This window comes from Cyprinodon tularosa, unplaced genomic scaffold (genome assembly GCF_016077235.1).
Source record: "Cyprinodon tularosa strain WSP-4 unplaced genomic scaffold, ASM1607723v1 ctg72, whole genome shotgun sequence".
Taxonomy (NCBI): Eukaryota; Metazoa; Chordata; class Actinopteri; order Cyprinodontiformes; family Cyprinodontidae; genus Cyprinodon; species Cyprinodon tularosa.
The window spans coordinates 912,090-932,647 of record NW_024039474.1 but is presented as its reverse complement, the minus strand read 5'-3'; the positions used below and the strand labels follow the sequence as shown (position 1 = coordinate 932,647).

General features: G+C 37.8%; 1 protein-coding gene across 7 annotated transcripts in view; it reads left to right on the top strand.

Annotated features, from left to right (window-relative positions):
• Positions 1-20,558, top strand: part of si:dkey-237h12.3 (teneurin-3) — a 221,607-nt gene that overhangs the window by 191,746 nt on the left and 9,303 nt on the right. For all 7 annotated transcript variants that reach the window (XM_038269103.1, XM_038269102.1, XM_038269109.1 and 4 more), the window contains 3 exons: positions 9,217-10,100; positions 18,815-18,990; positions 19,375-19,610. In XM_038269103.1, coding sequence (XP_038125031.1) covers positions 9,217-10,100; positions 18,815-18,990; positions 19,375-19,610 — 1,296 coding nt within the window. The remainder of the gene's footprint in view (positions 1-9,216; positions 10,101-18,814; positions 18,991-19,374; positions 19,611-20,558) is intronic.

The window sequence follows — 20,558 nt, the reverse complement described above, 5'->3', positions numbered from 1 at the left end:
CCCAGCTCTGTAACCCCATTTCAGACTCATCCCTTCAGAGTGAGCTCTACTAACACATACTACTGCACACACTTACTATGCATTCAGTTCACAAGGAAGGCAACACATGCAGGAGGCTTTTTTTTACACTTCACTGGCTATAGTAATACTTGAAGTTTCCAAATTCTTTGGAACTGCAAATTAGAGTTTTTGGATGCTGCCGGAATAGGAAAATAGTTCTCTCTGTAAAGATTGAAACTTTTGCCTCACTTTTTGGCAGCATAGTTGTTAGCATATTGAGATCTGGAAAGATGAATTAGATACATTTAATATTCAGCTGTTGCTAATGTAGGCATACATATTGATTGACCAGAAATATAAATCAAATCTTATTTGATCTTAACATTGCAGAGCTTTGTTTATTTGTTGGAACAAAATTGTTGGTATCTGCTTAATGATTTATGTTTATCACAACAAGGAATGTCTAAAAGGCAAAACTGCATTCAGCAAATTATCCATTGATCCACTGTCTAAACCCACTTACAGCATTTATTTTATTTGTTCTTTTTCTTTTTTTATTTCCCGGACACTTTGACCTAACAAATCACTTAATTACATTTGTTGTGAATTGCTGCAATATAGATCAAATGAACTGCATTAAAAATTGATGCTATTATTGCAGACGATTTCATGCTGTTTTAAATTACATAATTGCATTTTATTAATTATTCCTAATCACCGTCCTAATCTCCCAATAATTACTTCTGAAGGAACAATTTGTTCCTTCCCATTGAGCAATCTTTAGTAAAGGTTCAAAGGGGGAAGGAGGTTCTGGTTATATCCAAAGTAAGATTTATTTCTTAAGGTAAATTAAATACAGAATGATTCATTTTACTCAAAATAATACTCACATACACATACATTAAAATGTACTATTTCTAAGAGGTGAAGGTTTTTAGAATTTGAATCTAATTTGAATCGATCTACTTTAAGAGTTCAAAGAAATGGCTTTTGATGTAATTCTGAGTTATTTTATTTAATTTGTGGGAATTCCTTCCAGCACTGGTAAACTGCCTCAGAAGAGGAGGCATACAACCCTGATGTGGTCACATTTCAGTGAAATGGATTGGGTTTTCTGACCTGCGGTTCTCACTCTCCTCTTTCTAAGTCCAGCTAAAGGAGGAGTCTCACATCTCCCACTTGTTCTGACCTGAAGGTCGTTCTGTTGCAGCAAGATAGAGGCTAGCTTCTCTGACTCAGGTTGTTGGATGTTTACCTAGTTTCCACGTTTAGATCAAGTATATAAATGAAAATATACTAAAACTGACTAACTCTGTGGTTTATAAAAATATGTTTCCAATTTCAAATTAAGTTTATCAGCTATACTTTGATCTGATTGGCCTTCCGGTTCTGTCTCACTGGACTTTATTTTTCTATGTAAGCACACGCTTAGGTGACCATATTTCTGAGAATGCAGGAATATTTCCAGCTTGGAGATAAAAACAAATTAAATGCTATAAAGAAATGAAATAAAGAAACAGAGATGGTTACAGTTTAATTTACTATTTATATTTACTCATTGTTAAAATATAAAAATCATGCACAGCAGCCTCTCCTTCCTCTTAGCGATATGGAATAATGAAAAAAGTTATGGTAGCAGTAATAGAGAACTAAGATAGATGTAGGATTTCAGTTTTGACCAACTTCTTGCCTCCATTTCTCCAAAATGCTCTCATGCTCTTTTCTGTTTTGTGGCTCTACTCTTTTATCAGTATTTATATTTTACTCATCTTTCTCGTATTTCTCATCATAATATAATTGCAATCCTCTAAAAACATGTTACAATTTAGGCATGTGCCATACTGGAAAAGTAAGTATAATATAATATTTGTTTTAGATACTCCTTTGAAATCGCTTTTAGCACCCAATGTCCTTTTGATAAAATCAAATAATGACCAAAATCCTATTTTGAGGAAAAAAAGCAAACAAAAAAATGAAAACAAACATAAAAAAAGCCCAGTCATTTTTATTTGGAGTGGATAAAATGCACATATAACCAGGTTTAATCATCTCTTCCTCTTTATAATTCTCAGTTCATGTTTTTTTTTTTTTGCCTCTCTAACAGCTTTACAATAACAGAGTCCTTTATTACTTGCTCCTTTATATATACAAGAAGACAAACAAACCTAAGCCTGAACATCTATGTTAACAAATCACTAAAATTAATTAGCAAAACAGGAGCTGCCATAAAAGCTGTTGACATCAGCAACACGCTAATTCTCACTTTCAATGTTCTTTTCTCATCATTCAAATACAGGTGCTGGTCATAAAATTAGAATATCATGAAAAAGTAGATTGATTTCAGTAATTCCATTTAAAAAGTGAAACTTGTATATTATATTCATACATTACATACAAACTCATATATTTCAGATGTTTATTTTGTTTAATTTTGATGATTACAAATGACAAAAAATGAAAATCTCAAATTCATCATATCAGAAAATTAGAATATTACTGAAGACCAATAAAAACAAAGGATTTATAGAAATGTTGGCCAACTGAAAAGTATGAACATGAAAAGTATGAGCATGTACAGCACTCAGTATTTAGTTGGGCCTCCTTTGGCCTGTATTACTGCAGCAATGCGGCGTGGCATGGAGTCGATCAGTCTGTGGCACTGCTCAGGTGTTATGATAGCCCAGGTTGCTCTAATAGTGGCTTTTAGCTCATCTGAATTGTTGGGTCTGGTGTATTGCATCTTCTTCTTCACAATACCCCATAGATTTTCTATGGGGTTAAGGTCAGGAGAGTTTGCTGGCCAATTAAGAACAGGGATACCATGGTCCTTCAACCAGGTACTGCTAGCTTTGGCACTGTGTGCAGGTGCCAAGTCCTGTTGGAAAATGAAATCTGCATCTCCAAAAAGTTGGTCAGCTGCAGGAAGCATGAAGTGCTCTAAAACTTCCTGGTATGTGGCTGCGTTGACCCTGGACCTCAGAAAACACAATGGACCAACACCAGCAGATGACATGGCACCCCAAACCATCACTGACTGTGGAAACTTTACACTGGACTTCAAGCAACGTGGATGAAGTGCCTCTCTTCTTTTCCTCCAGACTCTGGGACCTTGATTTCCAAAGGAAATGCTAAATTTACTTTCATCAGAGAAGATGACTTTGGACCACTCACCAGCAGTCCAGTCCTGTTTCTCTTTAGACGCTTCTGACGCTGTCTGTGGTTCAAGAGTGGCTTGACACAAGGAATGCGACAGCAGAAACCCATGTCTTTCATACGTCTGTGTGTGGTGGTTCTTGAAGCACTCACTCCAGCTGCAGTCCACTCTTTGTGAATCTCCCCCACATTTTTGAAGGGGTTTTGTTTCACAATCCTCTCCAGGGTGCGGTTATCTCTCTTGCTTGTACACTTTTTTCGACCACATCTTTTCCTTCCCTTCGCCTCTCTATTAATGTGCTTGGACACTGAGCTCTGTGAACAGCCAGCCTCTTTAGCGATGACCTTTTGTGTCTTGCCCTCCTTGTGCAAGGTGTCGATGGTCGTCTTTTGGACAACTGTCAAGTCAGCAGTCTTCCCCATGATTGTGTAGCCTATAGAACTAGACTGAAAGACCATTTAAAGGCTTTTGCAGGTGGTTTGAGTTAATTAGCTGATTAGAGTGTGGTACCAGGGGCCATCAATTTTGAACCTTTTCATAATATTCTAATTTTCTGATATGATGAATTTGAGATTTTCATTTGTTGTCATTTGTAATCATCAAAATTAAACAAAATAAACATCTGAAATATATGAGTTTGTATGTAATGTATGAAGATAATATACAAGTTTCACTTTTTAAATGGAATTACTGAAATCAATCTACTTTTTCATGATATTCTAATTTTATGACCAGACCCTGTATATAACAGGGGACATTCCCTGGGGACGTCTTCTTCCAGTGTAAAAATGTGTAGCCATGTTGTCCCCATCCTGAAAAATCATTTATCTTTTCCTATATCCTTGTTTAAATTAAATGCCGTTGATAAAATGAAAACGATGATCATTGTATATTAAATAGACCTGGTTGGACCATTCAAGGTTGCAAATTTTCCATTATTTTCCAGGTCTTGATATTCATATTGAAGAAAGGGAAAAAATATATTTTAAAGCTTTTTTTCTGCTTTTATTTCCTGAAGGACGGAATTATAAAAAGCATATTCAGAAGTATTCACATTGGTTTATAATAGAAAAGTTTTACCCTCAACTTTACGCATCACACCTTGATTTCAACATTTTACCTTCAGTCTTTGACTTTCTGACTAGATCAAGTCATTTGGAAACTTAAAAGTTTCCGTTTCTCTACTTGCTTGGTCTCTATAACCTTTAATAAAACTTAACAGGGTGTCGAAATCTATTTTTTTTGAATGGTCAGCTACCAAATTATTCAAACTTAACTGTAATGTATATACTTTCTTCCTGTAAAAAATCAGAACCCATAAACACTGTCTTTTTTAGTCTCTAAATGTCCTGCTCAAAAATCAAGAAATGTTTGTATGAATATCTGGGATTTAAAGGGAAGAATTTGAAGGCATTCTACTGAATAAAATCAAAATATCTTTTTTATTTAGGATGACCTATTTATTCAATAGCTTTTTGAAATTTCCGAATTGGTAAAATGAAATCCTTCAGATGTGACATATTCACAGCCATTCAGAAGAGACTTCAGGGTCAGAGTAACATTCATTTACGAGACTGTTCGGCTAATCTCAAAAGATCTATCAAGGTTTTTTTCACGAAACAAAGAGAAAACAGGTACAGTTAATGTGAAAAGGTACGATTTGATTTATTTTTGCTCACCACATTATTATCACCTTTTTTGACTGAACTTCAAACCATCATGACTTGAGTATTTTTTCTCAAAGCGTATGAACGTGACATGAAAATACTAGGGTGAGATTTTTAGACCAATAACAGACTTCAGGTCCAAAAAGAGGGGAGTTTTCATCTCAAGCCAATTAAAAGTTGGAAAGAATAATTACTTAGTTGGGGGGGGCGTGCTCTCATGCAGCCGGTGCTGAATTAGTGTTTAGTGTTCCACAAGTAATTGTCATCACTGAGGACACTTGCACAGCACATGATAATAAGGGAAAACTCAGAAGCTGCTGCTTGCTAAGCTCATAAAACCTTTTTTCTTTGGCAAAACAGGACTGTTGGCGGCTTTGCCCAAAAAAAGCTTCAAACTACCTTAAGAAAAAAAAGGAAACGTAAATGCTTGGCCCTAAATGATTCTAAAACTGGAACCTAAAAAATAGGCTCCCACACCCATATCTGTCTCTGACGTGCTGCTTGAGAGATTTGGGAGCTGATTTAGGATGAGAAATGAAGGAAAAAGGCAATAAAACAGACTTTATCACACTAAGGTGAATACTTTCACACCATTATTCTTTTTACTGCTTCTGGGGTTGGAAATGCAATTGTTGCAACTGTTTAAGCTCATGACAAAGCATTGAGCTAACGGCTCTATTTTACTAAAGAGATGTTTTATCATCATGGAAAAACAAACATGGCTCCTAAATTACAAAAAGAAAAACCCATAGAAAACAAAGTTAACCTTAGTTCAGCACCAAAAGGAACAGATTTTTAATAAATTAAAGCTCATCCACTGATTATCAGGGTTATGTAATTTGATTAGTTAGGACAGACATGTTTAATAGATTTATTTGGCATAAATTAATAAAGCAAATGATTCAAATATCTATCTATTAACTCTGTTTTTAGGAATGAAATGTGTATTTTCTTTATATTTTACACATAAATGGTGTAATTGTTGTGAAGAATTCAGATAAAAAAAAAAGCTAAATTAAACATACTGTAGATAAAATATCAGCTGTGTTAGACAGTAGTAACTCCATATGAATTAAAAGAATGATTTTGTTTGAAAGTTTTTCCTCTATGAAGTAAAGACGTGCATTCCAATAAACCGACTTTGAAGTGCTTCTGCTAATATAATGTTTTCATTACTTTGCGTCAGCTTTCACATCAACTACCATTACCTCACTCAGCGCTCCTCCAGAGCTTCCATAGAGCCTCTTAATAACCCTTTCCTCAAAGACGAAGCACTTAAGCTAAGGTGATTTTTGTAATTCTAGGAATTTATTTAGTTTACATCTAATTCGATTGAGTCAATATCATTTTAGTGTTCAAATATGGTGAAAGTGCAACAATCTTATGAATGATGCAACTGAAATAAAACCAAAAAAATATAAGTAGCAGTTCTTTATATATTTTCTTTCATAAAAAAACAGAATGTGACAGGTGGTTTGCCTCCATTTAAAGCCAGATATAACAACTTAGCTTTTACAAATTTGAAGAGAAGCTAAGACTTCACCAAGGGTGAGAGGATGATTAAACATCACCTGGCTTATTATGAGTTAAAATGAAGAAGGATGGAGGAAAATGTTTCTACAGCATTCATGTTGTTTATTAATTAGGTTAGCTTACATGAAGCACACTCACATACTGCTGTATTACCTCATTAAATGACGAAAACTATGGCGTCATATGTATTTCAAAACGCCCAGAGGCAAAATAATCATACTCATATGCATGTTAAACTACTTCTGTGCATGGTTTACCTACCACCGCACAACAAAATCACACATGCACGAGAAACCGCCGCTTCCAGAGGAGAAAATCACTGTCCACGTGCACCAGCTCCTCCCACGCACGCTCGGGTTCGTGATCAGGATCTCACAGCACGCACGACTTTCTATCCAGCTGCCACGCTCAAGAGTGGCTGCGCTCTCGAAAACATCTCTGCCCTTGGACTGATTTTCCCCTTGCGCGAAGGAAAATTTTCATTTTGCTCACGGGTGTTTTGAAATAAATGTTACGCCATAGAAAACAGACATCATAAAAATAAAATTCAGATAGGTTTTCATATCAGTTGATATTGTATTTTCCTAGTGAGCAAAGGGGAAAGCAGTTAGTATTTGTTTGTTAGGACTGGAAACATGAGAGAACATGAACATAACGCATTAAGCTTATTACTTTTTGCTTATTAACCAACTTACTTGGCATGAATCAGCCTAGACAAGACATTGGCAGGACTGTGTGGTCCCCAGGCAACCGGGTGAAGATCTCTTTCAGAGCAATTTAACTAGCAGCAGCCCTAGAGGGATTGTTTTTTTTATTAATCACTGGTCAGAATAAACAAGAATTAGGAGTGTTTGGATGGTTTAGGACACAGTATTGTATCTCAAGTCATTTTTTACAGTTAGAAAAGGAAGCTAAATAAAAGTATGTTAAAAATCAGACTAATGGGTAGTGAAGATTTCGGCTTTGGCTCACTTAATGTTCTACAAGATGTGATTAATTATACCATCACTTTAAATGCGAGCGACATTTCTTTCGTGTCATTTTGATTTATTCTGATTTATGTTACTGATGCCCGTGTGCAGCTTTTCTTTCAGGTTGCACCACCAATTTGCACAGCATAAATGGAGCAGGAAGGTGTTAATTGGGTGCTTAATGTTCTGGTATAAGACATGCTCATTTACTGAGGCTGATATCTACTAAAACATGTGACACCATGGAGATTAAAGCCATCGAAATAAATAGATCAGTTTTCCCAATCATTCAGTCAGAGACGTTAAATAATATATTAGAAGTTTTGGAATAGATGTGTATTTCATAAATGGATGTTGGGAATTTGAAAGGTTTAAAGTTTCTATCATTGTGAAAGTCTTATGAACCACAATTGATCCTGTCTAGAAGATAGTTGACGTCTGTTTTTCAGTGAGAAACAACTTTTTTCTATCTATAAAGTAAACCCACCTTTATTTACTAGCTAACAAAAGAATACCAGCATCTTGTGTCATTTAATCCATAAACTTGTATGGAAACTGGGAGAGTGGAAAAAATCATTGTTTTTGATTTGTTAGAAAATAATAAGAAGTAAAATGTGCTTTTGTATTCCATTTGCTTCATCATCCTTGGAAATCTAGAGCAAACAACTGAATCTATAAGTCATCTAACTACATGCAGTTGCAGAACATCATAAATCATGCAGTCATTGAGACATGACTGTCAATTTATAGGTCAAAGATAGTGAATTTACCAAAGTTTTTGTCCAGACTTCTGTATATATATATTTTTTTTTTCCTAAGGGAACTAACTTCTGCACAGGAAAAAAGGTTTAATGCCCCGGTTTCATTGTTGAGAGGGAAGTCTATCTTTTACCTTTTTATACGGCACCCACACAACATAACACCTTTATGAGCTCATAGGATCTATATTTATACACGGTTCCTTCTGGCTCTTTAAAATCTTCTATTTCGGCTTTTGTAAACAAAAGACAGTCCTGCAAGTGAAAGATAAATTTTACATTCTCTATCGTATCTAATCTCCTCCAGGTAGCTCGCTTTTATCCAAACAGCAGCCCAGAAACTGAATTTAAGCTGTTTTTTATGACAAGAATAACTTATGGTCTGTTAGAAATCTTTGCTGGATGGAAATAAAGATTTAAACATCAGACTTGTGACTTACTTAAACCTTAAGCTGTTTTTCCTGTCTCTAATTTGATGCCAGTATCATTATTTCTGTACGCTTCCTTCCAGAAATACAGTATGTATACCCCTAAAACCACATGACATTTTATAACATTAGAACCGCAAATTTTAGTGTTTTTATGGGGATTCTATAGTGCTAGCAAAAAGGAAATAGAGAAAAGGGCAATTTCATTTAAAAATGAAAATGTGAAAATTAAAACCCAATAAAATACAATAATTTACAAGTGTGAAATAAAATTAAATGTATAGGTAATATTGTGAATTGCCCTCAGTATGCTTTATAAAAATCCCCCTCATAGACCATTTTCATCAAATGATTTACAGATTTCAGTGTGAAACCTTCTCTATCACACTCTGACACTGACAATCTGCCATTCACAGCAATCTTAGTGAAGGGTAGAAAGAGGCCAGGGTTTGTAATTTTTTTCTGGATCTCATTTTTCTATCTTGACACAAAAACATCTGTCACTTTTCAGATGTAGTCTGCCCACATTCATCTTATTTTTGGCCACATTTATTGCCAAATTGTGTTTTTGAGTGTGTGATAAAAGTTTATAGAAATAATAACTTTATGTAACGCTGTTGCTCATATAATATATTACATCCTATAAAAAAGGTGTTCTTTCTCTCTTCATTAAATCCACTAATTTCAGCGTCTTCTGTATTCCAGGTGATTTTGGAGTGGCCCACAGATCTAGCAGTAAGCCCCATGGACAACTCCCTGTATGTTCTGGACAACAACATAGTTCTGCGCATAACAGAGAACGGTCAAGTCAGTATTGCGGCAGGCAGACCGGTCCACTGTCCGCTGGCTGGCCTGGAGAGAGGTGTAGCTGGGGGACAAAGAGCACATTTAACCCCTCTAGAGTCGGCCGTTTCCATTGCCATATCCTATCACGGAGCAATCTACATCGCAGAGACAGACGAAAGGAAGATGAGCAGGATCCGGAAGGTTTCTGTGGATGGGGAGATAACACATTTGGCTGGAGCTCCCTCTGATTGCGATTGCAAGAATGATGCCAACTGCGACTGCTATCAGACAGGAGATGGCTATGCCAAGGACGCGAGGCTGAATGGTCCTTCTTCATTAGTGGCAGCTCCAGATGGAACCCTATATGTGGCAGACTTGGGGAACATCCGTATCCGCGCCATCTCTAGTAACGGGCCAACTTTGACTTCCAGCGGCAGCGCGTATGAGGTGGCTTCCCCTGATGCCCAGGAACTCTACATGTTTGACAGTAACGGCACCCACCAACACACCGCCAGCCTGCTCACCGGAGACTTGAAGTACACTTTCAGCTACAGCACAGAGAACGACATCACGGCTGTTACTGACAGCAGCGGGAACACTCTGAGAATCCGAAGGGACGCCAATCGCATGCCTGTGCGGATCGTCGCTCCTGACAACCAGGTGATCTGGCTGACAATGGGCACCAATGGTGGCCTGAAAACTCTCACTGCGCAGGGTCAGGAGCTGGTTCTGCTCACTTACCACGGTAATAACGGCCTGCTGGCTACCAAGACGTCAGAGATCGGCTGGACAACTTTTTATGAGTGAGTATAAGAATGCAGAAAGTGTTTATATCATTTCCAAAAGTATAGTTCATTTAGCTTGAAATTATTAAGGCATTTCTGATCAATGAAACAGTCTAGAGTGCAAATTAAAACACACCTCCTACTTTGAGCGTGCCAACACAGGCTGCTTAAACAGGGATTAGATATGTTTGGTAAATTGGGAATGGCTACAACATGAATCTCTGGGATAGCAAGGGTCTGGTAACAGTCATGTAAATATAAGGTTTATTTATTCATTCATTTATGTTTTATTTTGTCAATGATAGTAAAACTCTTACCCCTGTTTTAATTTGAACGGAATAGCCTTGGCAATCACACAGAAGTTTCCTTTTTTATATAAACAGTTTTTTTAGGCACATATCCAATTAATTGAAGTGTTTGTATGCTCATAAAACATCTACATCACTGAAAAGGAAAAAAAACTTGAGCGTATTTAAATCAACCCCCTTTCCTTCTCGTTATGAAGGCAAATAACTTTCCTATTAAAGAAGATCAGTCTTAAAAACACTTCCCATTACATACCTCTGCTGGGTTTTTTTGTCACACTTAAATGTTTAATTTTATCAAGCAACATTCAATACAAGACAATTATAATCTTAGTAAGTTTTTCAGTTCATTTATTAAGCAAAATGCTCGAAAAACCAGATCTTTTGTGAAAAACTTAATACATACTTAGCAGCATTTACTGCCTTCAAGCATTCTGATAACTGTTTGATAGTCATTAATATAACTGTTGAAAAATTCTGTCCCAATTTATTTAGCAGAAATGTTTTATTTCCGGCACAATGGAGACTTTTTAACCAAGGACAACCCATTTAAGGTCATCCCAGAGGGTCTTAATTGGATAGGAGTCCAGGTTTAACAATTTTTTGGTCCTTTAGTGGTCTAATATGGTGTTCCTTAAATTGCTGTCCTGTTTCCTACGTAATGCAAGAGCTCAGTCAATTCAATTCAATTCAGTTTATTTATATAGCGCCAAATTCACAACACATGTCATCTCAAGGCACTTTACAGTTCAACCAGATCATACAGTCAAATTGATACAAAGTTTTCTGTCTAAGGAAAACCAGTTGATTGCATTGACTCATTGACTCAAATACAATCCCTCACACTAAGCATGCTTGTAGCGACAGTGGAGAGGAAAAACTCCCTTTTAACAGGAAGAAACCTCCAGCAGAACCAGGCTCAGTGTGAGCGGCCATCTGCCGAGGCCGACTGGGGTTCAAGGAGACAGAAGCAGAGATACAGAAGGCAGCTGTAAAAGGTGGCCCCGTCCAGGAAACACACAGACAGGCAGACGAGCTCCGAGCCAGCTCCCATTCCAGAGGACGAAGAGAGCACATCCACTCAGTCACGGTCAGAGAAACAGGACCACACTGGAAAACAGGCCGATCTCCAACATCTATAAACAAGGGTGTTGATGGAAGCAGCACAGCTGATGTTTCTTTCCAGGATGACGTCACAGCCAAACAGGAACAGACGAGGCAAAGCTACTCTGAGGAAAAGCAGAGAGAGCAGAAGGTTAGAGATTGAACTAACAGATTCTGCAGAATAGGAGAACAGAGAGAGAATGAAGCAGAATGATGAAATGGGGGTCCCTATGTCCTCCAAAAGTCTAAGCCTATAGCAGCATAACTATAGAGATAGCTCAGGATAACCTGAGCCACTCTAACTATAAGCTTTATCAAAAAGGAAAGTTTTAAGCCTAGCCTTAAAAGTAGACAGGGTGTCTGCCTCACGGACTAAAACTGGTAGTTGGTTCCACAGGAGAGGAGCCTGATGACTAAAAGATCTGCCTCCCATTCTACTTTTAGAAATTCTAGGAACCACTAGTAAACCTGCAGATTGAGAGCGAAGTGCTCTGTTAGGAACATAAGGAACAATCAGATCTCTGATATAAGATGGAGCTTGGCCATTTAAGGCTTTATATGTGAGAAGGAGGATTTTAAATTCTATTCTTGATTTAACAGGAAGCCAATGAAGAGAAGCCAGGATAGGCGAGATATGATCTCTCTTTTTAATTTTCATTAGAACTCTGGCTGCAGCATTTTGGATCAGCTGAAGGCTTTTAACTACAGTTTGTGGACTTCCTGATAGTAAAGAATTACAATAGTCCAGCCTTGAAGTAACAAATGCATGGACTAGTTTCTCAGCATCACCCCTGGACAGGAGATTTCTAATTTTTGCAATGTTCCTCAGATGAAAGAAGGATATTCTAGAAACCTCTTTGATATGGGATTTAAATGACAGGTCCTGATCAAAAATAACACCAAGATTTTTTACTTTATTATCTGAAATCAGTTTAATCCCATCCAAATGAAGTGACTGGCTAATCAGCTTCTTTTTCAGAGACTCTGGTCCAAAGACTATAACTTCTGTTTTGTCTGCATTCAGAAGCAGAAAGTTAAGAGTCATCCAGGTTTTTATGTCTTCAAGACATGCCTGTAATTTATGTAATGGGTTAGCTTCATCTGGATTTATAGACAGATATAGCTGGGTATCATCAGCATAACAGTGGAAATTAATCCCATGCTGTCTAATAACTCTACCAATTGGGAGCATGTATAAAGTAAAGAGAATTGGTCCTAGCACTGATCCCTGTGGTACTCCACAGGTAACCTGTGAGCATGTGGAAGATTTGTCATTAACATGAACAAACTGAATTCGATCAGATAGATAAGATTTAAACCAGTCTAGTAATTCCAACAAAATATTCAAGTCTTTCTAAAAGAATATTATGGTCAACTGTATCAAATGCAGCACTAAGATCTAACAGGACGAGCACAGATACAAGTCCATTATCTGAGGCCATGAGAATATCATTAGTGACTTTCACCAGAGCTGTTTCAGTGCTATGATGAGCTCTAAAGCCAGACTGAAACTCTTCAAAAAGTTCATTATGGTGTAAGTGATCGCAAACTTGTTTGGCAACTACTTTCTCAAGAATTTTGGATAAGAAAGGAAGATTGGATATAGGTCTATAATTAACCAAGTCATCTGGGTCAAGAGACGGTTTCTTAAGCAGAGGTTTAATTACAGCAACCTTAAAAGCCTTTGGTACATATCCCTGTAACAGAGATAGATTAATCACATCTAAAATACAGGAGGAGATCAAAGGGAATACCTCCTTAAATAACCTGGTTGGAACTGGATCTAACATACAAGTTGAAGGCTTAGATGAGGACAACAATTTTGCTAATTCAGAAAGTTCAACTGGATCAAAGCAGTCTAAACCCGGTTCAGATTCCATGACTAACTCAGGTACAATCGCAGATAGAGGAGTGCTTATGATCTTTTTTTTAATAAGATCAATCTTACTTATAAAGAATCCCATAAAATCATTGCTGCTAAGAGCAGGTGGAATGGACGGTTCAACAGAGCTATGGCTCTGGGTGAGTTTGGCAACTGTATTAAAAAGAAATCTAGGATTATTCTTATTCTCCTCTATTAATGAGGAGAAGTATGCTGCTCTTGCTTTACAAAGGGTCCTCTTATACAGCAGTAAACCATTTTTCCAGACTTGGAAGGACTCCCGCAGGCCTGTGGAGTGATATTTTCTCTCCAGTTTCCTAGCATTTTGCTTCAAAGTACGCAGCTCTGCATTAAACCAAGGAGCAAGCTTTCTATTTTTAACGGTTTTCATTTTCAAAGGAGCTGCGTTGTCTAAGGCAGTACGCAGAGAACTAGCAACCCCATCAACAAAATCATCAACCTGTGAAGGGGAATAAGCTATGCTTTTGCACTCTGCAGCACTGCTCAGTGACACAGAGGAGAGAGAAAGTGAAGCAGATTCTTTAAAATTTATAACTGCACTATCTGATAAAGATCTACTAAAATTGAACCTTCTTTTGGGGGAGGAGAACTCTGTTAAAGTAATCCTGAAGGTTATTAGAAAGTGGTCAGAGAGGACAGGGTTGTGAGGGAATACTGTTATTTCTTCACATTCTATGCCGTATGTCAGCACAAGATCCAAAGTATGAAGATGAGAATGTGTGGGACTATTCACATTTTGAACAAAGCCAATAGTGTCTAAGATAGCATTAAAGGCTGCTCTTAAGCTATCACCTTCAATGTCAGCATGGATGTTAAAATCTCCCACTATGATGACCCTGTCAGTATTTAATACCAAATCAGAAAGGAACTCTGAAAACTCATCTAAAAATTCAGAGTAGGGACCTGGTGGACGATACAAAGTTACAAAAAGAAGAGGTTTTCTTGCCTTGAAATTTGGATCAGGGAAATTAAGGGTTAAATGTTCAAAAGAGTTGTAGGTATTAACTGTTTTGGGAGTAATCAGTAAGTCAGACTGGAAGATTGTTGCTACTCCTCCTCCTCGCCCAGAACTTCTGGGTATGTGAAAATTTAAATAGCTTGAAGGAGTTGCCTCATTTATGCTCACATAATCCTCTTGCTGCAGCCAGGTTTCTGTAAGGCAAAACAAGTCAATGTGATTATCACAAATCAAGTCATTAACTAGCAGACTTTTAGAGGAAAGCGATCTTATGTTAAACAGACCGCATTTAATTGTTTTAACTTTTTCCCCAATTGAAGTTATTTTGATTTTAATTAGATTATCATGATTTACTCCTTTGGGAATCTTTTCTAATTTATTAGATTTTGGTCGTGGGCAAGACACTGTCTGGATGGAGTAAAGAGTGGGTAACAGTAGAGAAGCTGCAGAGATGTGTGTTAAACTACAACTCTGCTTCCTGGTCTGCACCCTGGGTGGTCAGGGTTTTGGAGGACTAATAAATGTGGCCAGATTCCTAGAAAGAAGAGCTGCACCATCCAAAGTGGGATGGATGCCGTCTCTCCGAATCAGACCAGGCTTTCCCCAAAAGGATTGCCAATTATTAATGTAGCCCACGTTGTTTTCAGGACACCACCTAGACAACCAGCGGTTGAATGACGACATGCGGCTAAACATGTCATCACTGGTCAGATCAGGGAGGGGACCAGAGAAAATTACGGAGTCCAACATTTTTTTGGCAAACTTACACACCGAAGCAACACTAATTTTAGTGACCTCCGATCGGCGTAACCGGGTGTCATTACCACCAGCGTGAATAACAATCTTACTGTATTTAACCTTATCCTTAGCCAGTAGTTTCAGGTAGGATTTGATGTCGCCCGTTCTGGCCCCCGGCAAACATTTGACTATGGTCCCTGGTGTCTCTAATGCCACGTTTCTGACTATGGAGCTGCCAATCACCAGAGTGGGCTTCTCAGTGGGTGTGTGTCACTGAGTGGGGAAAACCGGTTAGAAACGTGAACGGGTTGGTGGTGACCAGTGGGCAGAGATCCACGACTACGCTTTCTGCGTACAGTTACCCAATCGCCTGGCTGCTCAGGCACTTTTGGAGGACAGCTACGTGGGGGGCCTACTTTAACTCCTGGATGTTCAACAGCCTGAAGCCTGGATTCTAACTCTGACACCCTCGCCTCCAAAGCTACAAAAATACTACACTTATTACACATCCCATTATCACTAAAGGAGGCAGAGGAATAACTGAACATCTGACACAGAGAGCAGGAGAGAGGAGAGGAAGAAGGAAGAGTTGGAAAAGAGTCAAGGGAGGGAGAGAGAGAAGCCATAGCAATGCTAAGCTAGCGCTAACTTAGGCTAGCTACTCCTTGCTATCAGAAATAAAACCGTGTGAAACTGACAAGTGCTCAGTAGAAAAGTTCAGCAGAAGGTGCTATGTTTTAAAGTAGTCAGTTAAGAGTTACTCAGATACAGAGATATCACAGAGAAAATAACTTAACTTCAGATGGAGTTCCTCTGGACAGCTGCAACAGCTCCACACACAGTCAAGAGATGATAGCCATTCACCCTCAGGGTGTTCTGTGAGAGAACATAATTAATTAGTCCATCAGCTACAGCAAGTTCTACAGCAAGTTCTCCAGGTTCAGAAAGGTCACCATCCTCAATATGTTGGGCTGTTAATGTTCAGTTGCTGAAATGCAATGTTATTTTCGAAGCTCGATTTAATGGGATTTAGAACTTTCAGAAAGTTTTTTTTTTCTCTTCAGCTGATTTATTACTTTATATGATTATTGAGGATGTCAGATATTTCTGGATTTCTCTCATTTAGACCTCTTTGTCCCAGTCTTTCTCATGAAGCATGAACACTGACCTTAAAGGAGAAGTTCGGTTTTTTACACTTTAAGCCCATTTTCTGTAGTGTCCAGGATGAAATCGAATGATCGACACCAAAAGTTTGACAATTGCTCCTGTCTCTGCTTTTTGGCTCATGCAGAATCCCCCCCTGGCTGCTCCAGAATGGCTTGCATAGAGCATGTCCGATAATGTCCTTAAAACAACCTTAAACGTTCTTTTTTTAAAATATGCTACTCACCGGGTCGTCAGCGCTGTTCAATGACGTTCCAAAAAAAGTTTCGTAAAGAAAAAACGTTCCTGTAGTGTTTTATTTAGCATTTTGTAAATCCCATTGAGTTCTGTTGGAACAGTCAATATTCCGCTGCCACCGGAAACGGAAATGGGGCCTGTTTACACAGTTGTAGTCTTTTCGCTTCACTCTGTGTACTCCGACGTCGAGAATCAAGAATCCACCTTTCGTATTCCATTTTCAGAGTTTTTTAAAGTGTTTAACAGAGACGTTAGCACCTCGACGTCGGAGTACACAGAGTGAAGCGAAAAGACTACAACTGTGTAAACAGGCCCCATTTCCGTTTCCGGTGGCAGGGGAATATTGACTATTCCAACAGAACTCAATGGGATTTACAAAATGCTAAATAAAACACTACAGGAACGTTTTTTCTTTACGAAACTTTTTTTGGAACGTCATTGAACAGCGCTGACGACACGGTGAGTAGCATATTTTAAAAAAAGAACGTTTAAGGTTGTTTTAAGGACATTATCGGACATGCTCTATGCAAGCCATTCTAAAGCAGCCAGGGGGTGATTCTAAATGAGCCAAAAAGCAGAGACAGGAGCAATTGTCAAACTTTTGGTGTCGATCATTCGATTTCATCCTGGACACTACAGAAAATGGGCTTAAAGTGTAAAAAACCGAACTTCTCCTTTAACTGATGCAGTGAGGTCTACAGAGCTTTTGTTCTGGGTTCTTCTGTTGCATCCTGGATGAGGTGTTGTTGAGTAACTGTGGTTGGTGTGCAACTCCTGAGAAACTTTGCCAGAATTCTATATTTTCTCCATGTTGGATAAGGGTTTGACCGCGGTTCCCTACAAATACAGCAGTCCTGTAAGAATGAGACTGATGGATATCATTGTTTCACAATCATTTTTTTTTAATGGGCAGAGTCAAACTCCTTTGCAGGTCTTAACATTTTCAAGGAAATATTTGTCGATCACAAAGTTTGTAGTTAATTTGCCTCACAGTGACCCTTTGAGCTGGAATCATTCACACAAGCTTCATCACATGTCCATCACTGCAGTCCTCTAGTTGTCATATCAGAGTATCTCCAGAACACCTTCAGCCTGTCCACCCCTAACATTTGATTCCTGTCAGTTTATGTGTCCAGTGAGAAGTTCTAATTCTTATATATTGTGTCCTGCCTGGCCAGACACCTTGCTATCAACCAGAAGTGCATCAGCTGCTGTCTAAAGTGATCTGATCAAGGTTATTGGCTGTTCCTTATAGCAGATTTAAAACTAAAGGAGAAAAAGCCTTTGAATCAGTGATATGTACTTCCACAGTGTATACAAGCTTTAACAAAAACTGACATTTTTTTACTACACAGCGTAAATTGAATCAGGTTTCACAAACTTTTCAGAGACCATACTTAATGCATTACATTTTCTTTGAACTCTTTTATTTATTTGTTGTTTTTTTCTGTAGATATTGAAAATGTATTATGGTGAAGCACTTTGTAAGTCTTCTGTATGAATAGTGCTCTATAAATAACATGTTCTTTCTTCACAAAAAGCAAACAGAAGATATTTGTTTAGGGAAATTCTATTCAACAGCATTGTATAGGCTCACACATGAAGACATGTAAGGAAACATGAAGAATGATAATGAAACGGCCTCTTAAGGTTATAAAATTACACACGGTGCACATTACTTTGAAATTTAACTGTAAAAATTGACACATCTGTAAAATAGCCTACTATACTTAAATAACATTTGACATTTTTTAACTGTTTTTTTAGACCAGTGCAAAGAAAGCATATCGCAAATGTACAAAAGATCCTTAAATTAAATAAATAACTGTATTAGATTAAAGTAAGCCTTTCAGATTTTCTGTCATAATCCAATTTGTGTTCGTAGCAAAGCCTCTCAGTGTGTGTTTTATTTATTTGTCATATCATGTTAAGCCGCGCATGATACCCTCACTCACTTCAACAAAACAGCCAATTAATGATTATGACACATCTATCAATCCAAAACAAACAAACCAAAAAAAAATCATTACAAATCTGTGTTGATTAATTTCCTTTTCCTGTGCGTAAGAAACTGATAGCTGACGAGATGTGTCACTCACTCTTATTCTATTTGGATCGTGCCTAAGCCACTTTTACAGACATCCTTCCCCTCGTGCACCAGAAGTGGAATATATCCGGCAATGAAAATGTGACATTTTAATTACAAGGAAGTCGGTGCTCTCACCCAAGTATGAAAGAGCTGATAATTGAAATGCATTGTAGCGCTGGGAGCTCTCATACATATAAATGCTTTGTCATTTTTGATGTTCCTTTCGTCCAACAGCTATGACAGTGAAGGCCGGCTAATGAATGTGACGTTCCCCACTGGAATGGTGAATAACTTGTACACAGACATATACAGCGCTCTGACGGTGGACATCGAAAGCTCTCTGACAGAGGAGGAAATAAGCATCACAACGAATGCCTCGACTATCAGGGCCTTCTACACTCTGGCTCAGGGTAAGGCTCCAGCGCTGGGCAGAACAGCGCGGCTGTTATTTGTCTTTGTTTCAAAGGTCTGCAGGGCAATGTTGAGTAAGCCTAAGTCGTGTATCATTATGACTCAGAGGGTCCGGCAGTATAAATGATTGCTCTCTGGGAGTGTGGGCTGGGATGTCAGGGAGACGCATCAACCTTGTTACTAAGTGCTTTCTGCTCTCTTCCACAACCAGATGGACCCTTTATTTCTTGCAATCGCTCATGCTCCTCACAACCTGAAATTGTCTAATCTGAGATGCTGAAGAATTGGAGATTTTTTACCTTAACAAACTTAGCCTGTGATTAACAACTGAGTTATACTGTTTAGATTATACTTTCTTTTTTTATTGTGTATGTAACCAACAGACCAGTGTAGAAGCAGCTATCAAGTAGGCTATGACAACTCCCTGAGGATTACCTATGCCAATGGGATGGACACCCACTACCAAACAGAGCCCCACATCCTATCAGGAGCTGCCAACCCGACTGTCGCCAGGCGCAACATGAGCCTGCCAGGAGACGTTGGGCAAAACCTGGTGGAGTGGCGCTTTCGCAAAGAACAAGCCAGAGGGAAAGTTATCGTGTTTGGGCGAAAGCTGCGGGTAAGTCTGTTTTAAATCCTTTTCTCCTCTGTAGCGGATGCAACTTTGACAACATAAAACCCACCTTCCAAATGAAAAAGAAGTTGTAAAACTGTGCAAAATTATTCTGTAAACAGACTTCTGTGCTTGGAAAATAACTTAAAACTAAAGTTGCTCATAAAATGAAGACAACATTGTCATTGTTGCTGCCAGTTACACATTTTTTCTAAAGCATGAGGGTAGCAGATTATTGTCTCACCAATATGCAACAGCAAAACCAAAAAGAACATTTTACAATGTGATGAGATAGAAAAAGACACCCTAAGAAAACAAGCAAAGTCGAGTTTTTGTAAAGGAAATAACTGTTAATAATTTTGATATTTTATCATATATTGTGCAATATATCACTCTGTAGTATTTTGAGTAAATGTTTGTTCTTTTTCTGCAGTAAAGTTCAGAGCTTCCACCACTTGAAACATGGAAAATTATTTCTACCATAAAAAATCCTGGACATAACTATTAAATGAAAGATGTTAAAAAACTCTTTTAAAAACCCGCTTGAAAATTTGCTTATTTCATCACAAGAAGCTTATATCTTTTCAATCTAAATAAATAAATACATTTTTAAATTAAGGATGCAAAGACAACCAGCTGATCAATTAACATTATTGCCCCGACAGCCGATTAGCTGTTCCAAAACAACAAATACTTAAGATTTAACAACTTATTTATCAAACAGTTTTAAGTAATCTTAATAATCCCTTGGACTAGGTGTGCACATAACACATAATACTGAAATAAACTAAAAATACACAGAAAATGCACTAAAAATACAATACTATAAATAAAAAAACAAATGGGCTAAAAATGCTTAAAGAAAACAAAAAATGTTTATTTCAAAATGACAATAAATAGGCAATAGCATATAAAACAGATTACTGAAATAGTAATGATGGAAATGACGCACAA